This window comes from Diorhabda sublineata, chromosome Y (assembly GCF_026230105.1).
Source record: "Diorhabda sublineata isolate icDioSubl1.1 chromosome Y, icDioSubl1.1, whole genome shotgun sequence".
NCBI lineage: Eukaryota > Metazoa > Arthropoda > Insecta > Coleoptera > Chrysomelidae > Diorhabda > Diorhabda sublineata.
In genome coordinates, this window is record NC_079486.1 from 814805 (window position 1) to 827315 (window position 12511).

The 12511-nt window shown below is 42.6% G+C and overlaps 1 protein-coding gene across 1 annotated transcript; it reads left to right on the forward strand.

Moving 5' to 3' along the window:
• The first annotated feature begins 8833 nt into the window (after nt 1-8833).
• LOC130451982 (uncharacterized) lies at nt 8834-12500 on the forward strand. The gene is made up of 4 exons (XM_056791341.1): nt 8834-9165; nt 9445-9937; nt 11454-11508; nt 11989-12500. The coding sequence occupies exons 1-4, from the start codon at nt 8834-8836 to the stop codon at nt 12498-12500; spliced, it is 1392 nt and encodes a 463-aa protein (XP_056647319.1).
• Nucleotides 12501-12511: the final 11 nt, after the last annotated feature.

A 12511-nucleotide genomic window follows, 5' to 3' on the forward strand; every position in this document is an offset into this window, starting at 1 on the left:
TTCAGTACATAAGACTTAAGACTGTTGTTGACGTCCCACTCCCACGTACCCACGTTGCAGAAATCAAACGCGGAGTGGAAGACATGCAGCCACCTTATTGGTCAGCAATCGCCGTACAAATTTTCCTCCAATGCTGCTGATACATAAGTGCATTCAAAATAAGTTTGTTTACTTTAAGTCTAGTTTTTAGATTGAATAATTGTTTACGTAGAAGAATGATGATAATAATTGTATGCATGGACGGTTCTATTGGGGGGGGGGGGTTCAAACCCCCCAAACCCCCCTCCCTTATATACGTCGTTGGGGTAGAATATTGTTGCGTATCGTAAAAAGAATAGATAGAAAATTTTTGGAGACTCTCAAAAACAGCAGTGAGCGAAGAATTAGTTAAAATAAAAAAATTTGGTTGTTGTATTATACTTGTAGTTTCTAAAATTAATATTCATCATAATAGAAGGGTGATAGGAAATCAACAAAATTTCGACTGGGAAAATGTGAAAAAAAACCTGGAAAAATCGGGAGGAGACGAGTACTTGATTTTCAATTTTTACTGGACACCCTATTTCAAGAAAAGTTGTAGATGTAACGTATAAAAGTATGGACTAATGTTGACTCGTTTTTCCTGAATTTTCTGTATCTGAGTTGAGAAGCTATGTGCACATCCATGTACTCTGCTTGGAGTTGAAGGTAAAGTTATTCCAAGTTTCTCAGACAGAACTAAAACACTGATGAAAACTTTTACGAGAGACTAGAGTGCAGGAAAGCACATTCATTACTTCCTCTACCTTCAGTTGAACTATCAAGAGCTTCTAGAAGAGCGGGGAGTGCAGGAAGATGTTTCATTAAGGTCAACACAGTTTCGAGCATTTCTATACACCTTGTTTTACACAGTGACTTTGAACTATATTTACCTGGCTCAATTCAATCGGAGATAGGGACAGTTGCTGTATACTACAAGAAGTTAAATCTTGGAAATTCTGGTTTGGACTTTCTTAATTATTCCACTCATTTTCATCTGCCATTATTGTGACAAACTCTAGACTCTTTTCGATTCGATTTACTTCGGCGCAAATTCTGAAGCTAGATATACTGTGAAATTCCCTTCACACACTGAAGGTTAGGTTAGGTTAGGTTTCGTGCCCGGAGAGGAGGTAGGAAGTGAGTCGGCCCAAATCCTCGATGCGAGTTCTCTGGGATGGGGTTTGGTCTACCCGACACGACGTGTCCCAAAGGCTCATAGGGTGTCTCCGAAAGGAGTGGTCGGTCGTGAGTCGCTCAACCTTTTTGTAAGAGGAAACGTGACCGACCAACCTTCTCGGATAGGTGATGAATAAGGAACAAATGCGTTCCCCAATAATTGCCCGCCCGCGGACCAAAAAGACATAGAGGAGTAAACCTCGAGAAAAGAATCCGTAATCCTACGTTGTGAGCTACCGTGGCTACAGGATGAATGGTTGCGCGGAGTCAGTCTCGAACGTGTGCCTCTGGGGATACCTGGCGACCTCCCCAGAGTATTTTAGCCTTAGCGAGGTAAGGGCGCACTGCCTCGCCGGACTTTTCACACGTCCCAACTCGTGGGAACCAAATGGAAAACCAATTAAAACTTAAACTTAAGAAGGAAGAGGAGAGAAGAAGGACTGTGGAAGAAGAAGTCAGGAGAAAAGAAGAAGAGGAAGAAGAAAGAAGGAAATTTGAATGGGAACTAATACAAAGACAAAGAAAGAACAAAAAAATAAACAGAAGCACTTCTCTTCTTCCAACGATATTGGAAGAAGAGAATGAAGAGGTGAAAGAACAAGAAACAGGAGGAGACGAAAGTAGCGAAGGGGCGCTACTTAATAAAATTATGTTTGGAGTAGAATCGGGGAAAAAAAGGGAAAGGGAGGAAAGTAGAGTAGAGAGAGAAATTGAGAATAAAAAAGAAAAAAAAGAGGGAGAAACAACAACGGGAGAGGAGGAGGAAATAGAGAATAAAATATTGGAAGTCAAAAACACTCGTGGGATTCGTATGGATTCATTTAACAAACAAAACAAAAAACGTCGTAGGAGGAATATCTCGTCGGAGACAGAGGCATCTCTGTCTCACGACAGAAAAAGAAAGGTAGTTGATGAGGAATGCACGTCGTCTTCTGGCGAAGACGACAATAAAATATTTGATGAGGAGAAAAAAACGGTCGAGGATGACCTCGCCCGGGAGCTCTTCGAGCAGGAGCTAATCCAAAAACATAAAGAAATGGTTAACAAATCCTTCGCATCTGTCAGACAATCGACCATGATGGAGGAGGAAGTTGAAGAGGAGAAGGAGTCAAGCGACGAGTTTGACTTCAGAAAGACTGACCTATTCTCGATCCTACTAGGTATCGAGAAAAAGGTCACCACACCCTATTGGTGCCAAAGCACCAATAAAGAAGAAAAAAAAAGCCAAAAAAAATCCTGGAGGGAGGAAAACTCCAGGAACGAAGAAACAGCCCCAGAGGCTATTAAACGAAAGCTCAGCGAGGTCGAACAGATCCTCGCGAGCCTTAATATTAAAAACGAAGATATTAAAAGGAGGATGGGGGAAATGAGAACCCTCACAAAAAGATTAAACAAGGCTACGGATGGAAAAAATACATCCGATATTACATTAAGTGGCATTAAATGTAATGAATGTGGGAAAGAAGCCGAAAAGATTAAAAAAGCGGAGGCTACCAAAAAAATAGTGGCAGCCTTGGAAAAGGGAGGTTCCTTCAAAGATTTTGAAGGAATCAAAGATAAATTTTGGGAGGACAAAGTGTTCTCCAAAACCAAGATTCTCCCTATGAGGAGCCAAGACGCGCTGGATAGAAAGGACTGTATGGTCCTAATAAATCCAAGCACTGAAAAAGAGTCGGAGAATATGACTCCTGACATCAGGGAGCTAGCGGAAGCCCTTAATCCCGGGGATTTCGAGGTTATCGAGAATTCGGTAACCTCCTTAAAAACAAAAAAAGCCTGGAGGCATTATGTCGCCAGACTTAATGGAGAACCCGGTAAAGATTTCAAAATGATCAGCGCTATGGTCGGGCAGAACCTGGGCGAGGACACGAATGTCCTCATACTCGGTGGGGAGATAGCTCTCACGAGGAAAATGATTCACTGCTCACTGCTAAAAGCGGTGGAAACTATAATATGATTATACACCCGAGAGCCTCCAGAGATAAGAGGTCGGAGGAGGGGGAATCTGTCCTGTTCAGGACAGGAGACAGGCCCTTCGCCGAGGTGCTGAAAACTATGCAAGAGAAAATTGACGTTGCGAGCCTCAACGTCAACATTAAGAAGGTAAAAAAAACAAATGGCGGTGACATTGTCATCCGCCTTAAAGGAACAGACCCTAAAAAATGCAATCAAGAACAAAATGGAGGAGGTCAGTGTAACGACCAGAAATAGGGGGACGGTTTTCAGCGTCACTGACCTTGACCCGGCGGTCACCTCGGAGGAGGAGAAAGCTGAGGTCGAAAAACAGACCGGCCTAGCAGGCTTGGTCGAAATTAAATTGTTTAGAAAAACAAAATTCGGAGGGCAGATGTGTCCTCTCTCCGTTCCGAATAACAAAGCCGGTAAGTTAAGAGAGATGGGAACCATCAAAATAGGATGGTCGGCATGTAGGGTGAGGGAGCGAATAGCCCCTCTGAGGTGTTATAGATGTCTGGAATACGGACATAGTCTGACCTCCTGTAAGGGGGAGGACAGAAGCAAACAATGCCTCAATTGTGGCGGGCTCAACCATAGAGCCCAGGACTGTAAGGCCGTAGCGAAATGTATGGCCTGCAAAGTAGAAGGACATAGGATGAACACCATGAGGTGTCCAGAATATAGGAAATTAGTCCTTGAGAACAAGGACTAAAGAGGTCTAAATCTATAAAATGGACAAAAGGTCCTTTTACAACCTCTTTGTCCAGGATCTAGACCCCAAAAGAAGTAACCCAGATTTTAATATGTTAGTAATCGTCGCTGTTGCTCCAAGGTTCCGGCAATATACACCGGAGGCCTATTTTAGAATGATGTCGTCGGTTGATCCCTATACTCTCAACACGACGACAACAAAGGTTTTATTTATTTTTTATTTATATATTTATTTTATATTTATTTATTTTATTTTAATCTAGATTTTAGACGAGCTTATCCCGACATTTATTACAAAATCCCAACTAGGATACCTACGATTATTCATAAGATTAATATCAAAATAAATTTCCCATATGATAGCCCGGGGTCACGTATCTTGCTGCACAGCGTGGTGAGAATGTGGGCCTGATACAAGCAAAATAGCTAACAATAAAAAAATAGGCAAAAACCAGATAAACGTACTGCAAGTGAACTTGGGGAGGTCCAAGATAGCGCATGATATCGCCTTTGACGAAGCAAACAAACATCACATCGACGTTATTATAATATCCGAGCCAAACAAAAACATCGCGAAAAAAAGGATGGCTCGTTGATAAGAACGCAGGAGTGGCGATAGCCATCCTAAATAAAAACTTGGAAATAAACAAGACGCTTCGAGGTGATAACTGCGTATAAATAGAAACCAAGGGCACCATTATGACGGCCGTTTATATCTCACCGAATATCAGCGATAGGGAATACCAAAAGTCCATAGATAGAACATTTGAAACGGCTACCAAAAATAACGGAAGACGACTATCCATAATGGCCGGAGATATAAACGCGAAATCCGCAATATGGGGATCTCCTATATCTGATATAAAAGGACAAATGGTAGAGGAGTGGTTGGCCCAAACAGGATGGGTAGCAATCAACAACGGCCATCACACCTTTGAAAGAGGTAACTCTAAAACACTAGATGTTACACTCTGTCATACCAGTCATTATAATAAGATCACTGGTGTACAGAATATGTCAACCCCTATACACACCATGGACATATTCGATATCAGATAAAAACGAAAGGAGCAATAAAAAAGATGAGCCCTAACAACAGGAAAAGGACCTACTTGGACACCGAAAAGTACGTAGAAATACTAAAGAAAAGTAATGGAACACACGAGGAAATACTGAAGGCATATAAAGATGCCTCCAGTAATAACGACGCTAACACCTCGATGCAACCATTCTGGTGGAACCCTGAAATCGAGAATGCCAGAAACGAATATAATAAAAAAAAGACGTAGATACACCCGAGAAAAACTCCCACAGTTAAAACAAAAGTGGGAAGACGGTATGAAGTTACAATGCAAATTACTAAAAAGACTAATTATGCAAGCCAAAAAGAGATGTTGGGACTACCTCATGAAAGACCTTGAAAACGACATATGGGGCCAGGGTTATAGGATAGTGACGGGCAAGATGGCTAATAGAACACAAGGCCAACTCAGCGCGAAAAGGAGAAAACATATTCACCCTCTTCCCGACAACAAGAGGGAAAATAACAAATGACGACGATGACGAACTCGCACTACATGCGGTACCAAATAGTTTCACCAGTGACGAGCTCGATATAGCGATTAGAGATATTAAAAACGGCAAGGCACCAGGACCAGACGGCCTGCCAAACGAAGCTCTAAAAATCGCGGTGAAAACTAAACCGTTGCAAGTTCTAAACTATCTAAACGAACTTTTGAAGCAACAACGGTTTCCCGACTGCTGGAAAACAGCCAGAGTCGTTCTACTTCTGAAGGAGGGTAAAGACCCAAACGACGCAGGCAGCTATCACCCTATATGACCGATCAACTCTTTCGGAAAATTACTAGAACGTATGATTACAAATAGATTGGTTGAGGAGATCGAGAATAAGAACCTCCTATCTCCGCATCAGCATGGCTTCCGACCCAAAAGATCAACGGTGTCGGCAATAAATGAACTAAAAGAAATAGTAGGTAAAACCAGCCACAAATGGGATGTACTTGTGGCTGTTGATATAAAAAATGCCTTCAATACCGCGAAATGGCATAAAATAGTCATGGATCGGTTCTGTGGAACATCATGTACAACGGTATCCTAGTGTTGGACTATGGCCCAAAAGTTTCCACTATCGCGTACGCTGATGACCTCGTCTTCTACATCGTAGGAGACAAAGAAAATGAGGTCAGGAATAGAGCAGAGATTACTGTAGCTCTAGCGGTCCGGTGGATAACAAGAAACGGACTTAAAATTGCTCCTCAGAAAACGGAGATACTGACGGTGAAGGGACCACGGAAAACAAACGGTCCCTTCAAAATGGTAGTGGAAAGACAAAGAGTCGAGGCCAAAAATAAAATAAAATATCTGGGAGTAATAATAACAAAAAACCTCAACTTCCTGGAACATATGAAATACACGGTCGAAAAAGCCGATAAAAAGATCTCACAACTACGGAGACTGATGCCGAATGTGGGAGGGCCTGGTTATTGCAAGCGCAGGGTTCTGTGCCAAGTAATGCACAGCATCCTCCTGTATGCGGCGCCAGCCTGGGTCGAAGCCATGAAGATACAATCATACAAGGAAAGATTAATGGCCGCGCAAAGAAAAGGCTTACTGATGGTCGCCGCTGCCTATAGGACCGTATCGGCCGAGGCAGTCCAGGTTATAGCAGGTTTCCCACCGATTGATCTCATGACAGCGGACAGATGTTTTCTATATAAAATAGGAGGCAGGTTAACCGGTAATAGACGAATGGCAAGAGAAAGAACATATAAAAAGTGGCAGGAGAGTTGGGATAGTCTGGAGACAAAGGCCCAGTGGACAAAAACATTGATTAAAGACATAAGAAGCTGGGTCATGTGTAAACACAGAACCACTTCTTACTACATCACGCAGGTTCTGACGGGGCATGGTTCGTTTGGAACCTTCACTAAAAGAATCCGTAAAACCGAGGATGACACATGTAAAAAATGTGGGCAAAGGGACGACCCGGCCTATGTCCTCTACGAATGTGCGAGATGGGGTGAGGAGAGAACCAGACTAAAAAAACAACTAGGATGTGACTTGCCTACGGCAACCGAGATCATAGGAAAAATGTTGGGGGATAAAGCAATCTGGAACGCGGTAACGACGTACATGACCGTAGTAATGAACAGAAAGGAAAAAGTGGATAGGAACTCTCAGGGATAAGTAATAGAATAAGGAAAGGGATTTCAAAGGGGATGTGCGCTGATGTAATGACAACTTGTTGTCCTCCCGGCGCACGCAAATCTCCAGGGATGAGTAAACAAGGAGGGTGGTTTAGTGGGTGAGAGTCCCACACAAACTCACAGCATTGCACCCGCCCGCTGTGAGGACGGCATTAGCTTCCACCCTACCTTGGGGGCAAAAAAAAGGTTAGGTTAGGTTAGGTTAGGTTAGGATAGGTTCGAATTACTATTTTACAGAATTTCTGACGGGGCATGGGTCTTTCAGAAAATACACTTATGGAATAAAAAAAACCAGAGATGACTTATGCTCCATCTGCGGTGTGACGGAGGACCCCCGTCACGTGGTGACGGAATGTCGAGTCCACCGGCAGAAACAGAATGAACTTAAGAAAGTAATAAGAAGTAATGGCACCCTGAGATGCAGGAATATTATGATCGCTGCCATCAAAGAAAAGAAGGTGTACGACAGGGTTATAGATATTGTTACGGGAATGATAAAAGCCAAGGAGGAAAAAGAATGAAAGCGTGACTTTTTAATATGTATTTGTAATTGTAGTGTGTGACGTCTCTATTTATTAATTTTAACGATTTTATTTATACAAGTTTTTAAATTTTTATTAATTGTCTATACACCGATTTTAAAATTTTATATATACAAAGTAGAGTTAGGAATTTTTATTTATACAATTTCAAAGTTAGATTTAGGACAAATTTTATTCATACAAATTTTTAAAATTAAATTTAGTATTTTATTTATACATTTAGGTTACTTTTTTATTTATACTTCACATTTTATCTATACAATTTTAAACTAGACTTAAGTTTTATTTATATTAGATTTCTAAATTTATTTTTTCTACAAATTTTAAGATAGGCTCAGTTTTAATCTATAGATGTGATTTTAAAGATAGGATAAGTTAGGCTAAGTTTTATTTATACAGTTAAATTAGGCAGGTTTTTATTTTATTTATATTTATTATGTGTACGTCCCCTCTTTTTTTATTTTTGTATGTGATGTTTTTAATGTGTAGTGCATGTGTTTTATTTATACATACTAGATGAAGAACTAGGAGAACACGGAGTTGAAGAGTACAGCCGGCGCATGTGACGCGATGTTCGCTAAGAACGGTTCCACATGCGTCGGTGGAGAAGAGGGTGGGTTTTTAGCTGGTAGGCGCCTGGGTAACGGGTGAATCCAGCACGCCTGGGACACCTTCCCAGAAGTCTTTTGAAGATTTTTCCACCCACAAAAAAAAGGTTAGTTTAGGTTTGGTTAGGTTAGGTTTCGTGCTCAGGAAGGTCGGGTTGAGGAGGCAGGAACTGATTCAGTCCAAATCCTCAACACGAGTTCCCTGGGATGGGGTTTGGTCTACCCGACACGACGCGTCCCAATGGCTCATAGGGTGTCTCCGAAAGGAGTGGTCGGTCGTGAGTCGCTCAACCATTTGTAAGAGGAAACACGATCGACCAACCTTCTCGGATAGGTTATGAATAAGGAACAAATGCCGTTCCCCAATAATTGCCCGCGGACCAAAAAGACATAGAGGAGTAAACCTCGAGAAAAGAATCCCTAATCCCACGTTGTGAGCTACCGTGGCTACGGGGTGAATGGCTACGCGGAGTCAGTCTTGAGCGTGTGCCTCTGGGGATACCTGGCGACCTCCCCAGAGTATTTTAGTCTTAGCGGGGTAAGGGCGCACTGCCCCGCCGGACACTCTTTCGACCCAACTCGTGGGAATCATATGGAATCACAAAAACAAAAACTAGGATATAATGTAGAGGAGAAGAGAAGAACAGTAGAGGAAGAGGTAAGAAGGAAGGAGGAGGAGGAAGAGGAAAGGCGGAAATTCGAAGAAGAGTTAATACTTAGGCAAAAGAAGAATAAAAAAGTGAACAGGAGTAGGGACCTGGTAACACAACAATCAACCATAATAGAAGAAGGAAAGAAAGAAGAAGAAGGAGAAGAAAAAGAGGACACGTCCACCACAGACACCAGCGAGGGGGACATACTGAGAAAAATCATGTTTGAGGAGGTGAAAGGGAGAAAAAGCAAAAAAAAGGGTAAGGGAAGAAAGTAAGATTGAAGAAAGCGAAACAAAGGAAGAAAAAAAAAGAAGAAAAAGAGAAGAAGGAAGAGGAAAAGGAAAGGAAGGGGGACGGGGAGATATGGGAGGAAAGGTTAATAGAAAAATTGGTTGAAATTGAAAATATGACGACGGAAAAAAACGTAATAGAAAAAATAAAAGAACTCAAGGAAATAATTGAGGATAAAACTAAATCAAAATGCAAAGAAGAAGAAGAAAAAATAAGGAAAAAAAAAGAACAGAGAAACTAAAGGAAGCATTATTTAAAGCAGAGGGAAATTCGAGGAATGGGCCAGTCTGGCAAAAGAGGAATGGGAGGAAGAAGTATACTCTAAGACAGTATGGCACGAGAGTAGCGTAATAGAAGCGCTGAAACGGAGGGAAACGTGCGTAATTCTAGGAAAACTGGGCAACAACGGAGAAACGGCGGACATAATAAGAAAAACGAAAGAAGAAATCTGGACGGTATGGGAAGAACTGGGTAAGGGGGAGTGGGAATCCATCGAAAATAAAATCAAAACGAAAAAAAATGAAATAAGATGGTACAACCATATTGCAAAGGTAAGCGACGAAGAAGAGGGGAGGTTGGAAACATTTAATATCTGTCAACAAATATCGGAGGAAATAAACAGTGGGGCCGAAAAGGAAGTGGCTATAGTGATAGGGGAGGGATTGGATAAAATACTGATCAGAAAAATAATAGAATTCGTAAACAGTAAGAAAGAAATCAAATACAAAATTATATCTAAAATTGGGGAAAAGGTAAATAATGGGGGTACGGGGGGAGAATCACTCTTCGTATTAAGGAACATGAAATCCAACATTAAAGTTGATGAGTTAGGAATCAAGGTGGTAAAGAAAACCGGGGGGGAGACCTCCTGGTTAAACTCAAAGGCCAGGGGACAGCGGAAAAGTTGAAAGGTGCCCTATCAGGGGACCTGACAATGACGGTAAAAAGAAGAGGGGCCGTCTTTACAATAATGGAGGTGGACCCGTCGGTAAACTCACAAGAACTTAAGACGGCCATCTGTGAGTGGACAGCGGAAAAGTTGAAAGGTACCCTATCAGGGGACCTGACAATGACGGTAAAAAGAAGAGGGGCCGTCTTTACAATAATGGAGGTGGACCCGTCGGTAAACTCACAAGAACTTAAGACGGCCATCTGTGAGTGGACAGGCCTCAAGGACGACGATATAAACATAAGAAGCATGAGGGACAGCAGGGGGGAGGCCAAACGGCCACAGTCGCGGTGAGAGAAGAAAGGGCGGCTGTGGTAAGGGCCACGAACAAGTTAAGAGTACACTGGCAACTTTGTACGATACACATACTCCTGTAAGGGTAAGGACAGGAGTGGAAGTTGTTTTAAGTGCTTTAAGGAAGGGCACAGGGCCAATGAATGCAAGAATGAAGCACACTGTCTCTCATGAGACGAAAAGGGTCATCGGACAGATATGATGGACTCTCCGAAATATAGGGGAGCCGTGTTTGGAAGGAGTTAGAAAATAGGCTAGGTTAGGTTTTAGGCTAGGCATACAACAATCGTCATGTTGAAAAAATATGGCCCTTAACAACTACAAGGACGGCATCAGGGTTTTGCAGATTAACGTGGGGAGGGCCAGGCTAGCGCATGACCTAACCCACGTGAAAGCTTAGGAGTTCGAAGCGGATCTTCTCGTTGTTTCCGAACCAAACAAGAAACTGACTGAGAGGTGCGGGTGGGCACAAGACAAAAGTAAGGATGTGGCGGTGTTTAGAAATAGGGATGTTGGGATACGAAAAATCATTCGAGAGTCGGGCCACATCGTGGTAGAGCTTAATAGGGAAATCGCGATAGTGACCTGTTATATATCGCCCAACATCCCTGTCACAGAATACAGGAGAAAAGTAAAAAACATAATGAACGCCGCCATCAAACAAAGAAATTACTTGATCGTTGGGGACATCAACGCGAAATCATCCCAGTGGGGTTCCCCAACAAATGACGAGAGGGGCGACCTATGGGATGACTGACCAACTCAATATAATTTGCATAAACAACGGAGAACCAACATTTGTGAGAGGCGCTAGCAGGAGTCACATTGACGTGACTCTTGCTAGTGAGGGGTCATCCAGGAAAATCGCAAACTGGGATGTCCTCGAGGATCAGGTGTTTACCCACCATAGGTTCATCACCTTCGAAATAAAAATCAAAACCAAAAAAATCAACTTTACAAATAATAAAAACAATATAAACATCAAAGAAATATAATTTTTTATAATTTTATTTTATTTTTCACAGGAGAAAGAAAAGGAGAAAAGGGCAAAACTGACAGCTCGCGTCAGCGGAGAAGAGGGTGGGTTTTTAGCTGGTAGGCGCCCGGGTAACGGGTGAATCCAGCACGCCTGGGACACCTTCCCAGAAGTCTTTTGAAGATTTTTCCACCCACAAAAAAAAGGTTAGGTTAGGTTCGGTTAGGTTAGGTTCCACTCCTAAGAGCTGTAAGACCTTGACGTTGGTGGAGTGGCTCAGTAACTTCCTCTCTTCTCGGTACGTCTTGACGGACGGGTGGAGGGGAGTGAAGCTAAGAAACAGCTCAAAAAACAGGAGTAAACCTGGAGAAAAAATCCGTAATCCTACGCTGTTAGCCACCGTGGCTATGGGATGAATGATGCGCGAAGTCAGCCTTGAACGGTGCCTCTGGGATACCAGGCGCCCTCCCAGAGAATCCAGCCTTAGCGAGGTAAAGGCGCACTGCCTCGCCGGACTTTTACTTCGTCCCCACTCGTGGGATTCGTATGGATTCATTTATCAAACAAAACAAAAAACGTCGTAGGAGGAATATCTCGTCGGAGACAGAGGTCTCACGACAGAAAAAGAAAGGTAGTTGATGAGGAATGCACGTCGTCTTCTGGCGAAGACGACAATAAAATATTTGATGAGGAGAAAAAAACGGTCGAGGATGACCTCGCCCGGGAGCTCTTCGAGCAGGAGCTAATCCAAAAACATAAAGAAATGGTTAACAAATCCTTCGCATCTGTCAGAAAATCGACCATGATGGAGGAGGAAGTTGAAGAGGAGAAGGAGTCAAGTGACGAGTTTGACTTCAGAAAGACTGACCTATTCTCGATCCTACTAGGTATCGAGAAAAAGGTCACCACACCCTATTGGTGCCAAAGCACCAATAAAGAAGAAAAAAAAGCCAAAAAAAATCCTGGAGGGAGGAATTCTCCAGGAACGAAGAAACAGCCCCAGAGGCTATTAAACGAAAGCTCAGCGAGGTCGAACAGATCCTCGCGAGCCTTAATATTGAAAACGAAGATATTAAAAGGAGGATGGGGGAAATGAGAACCCACACA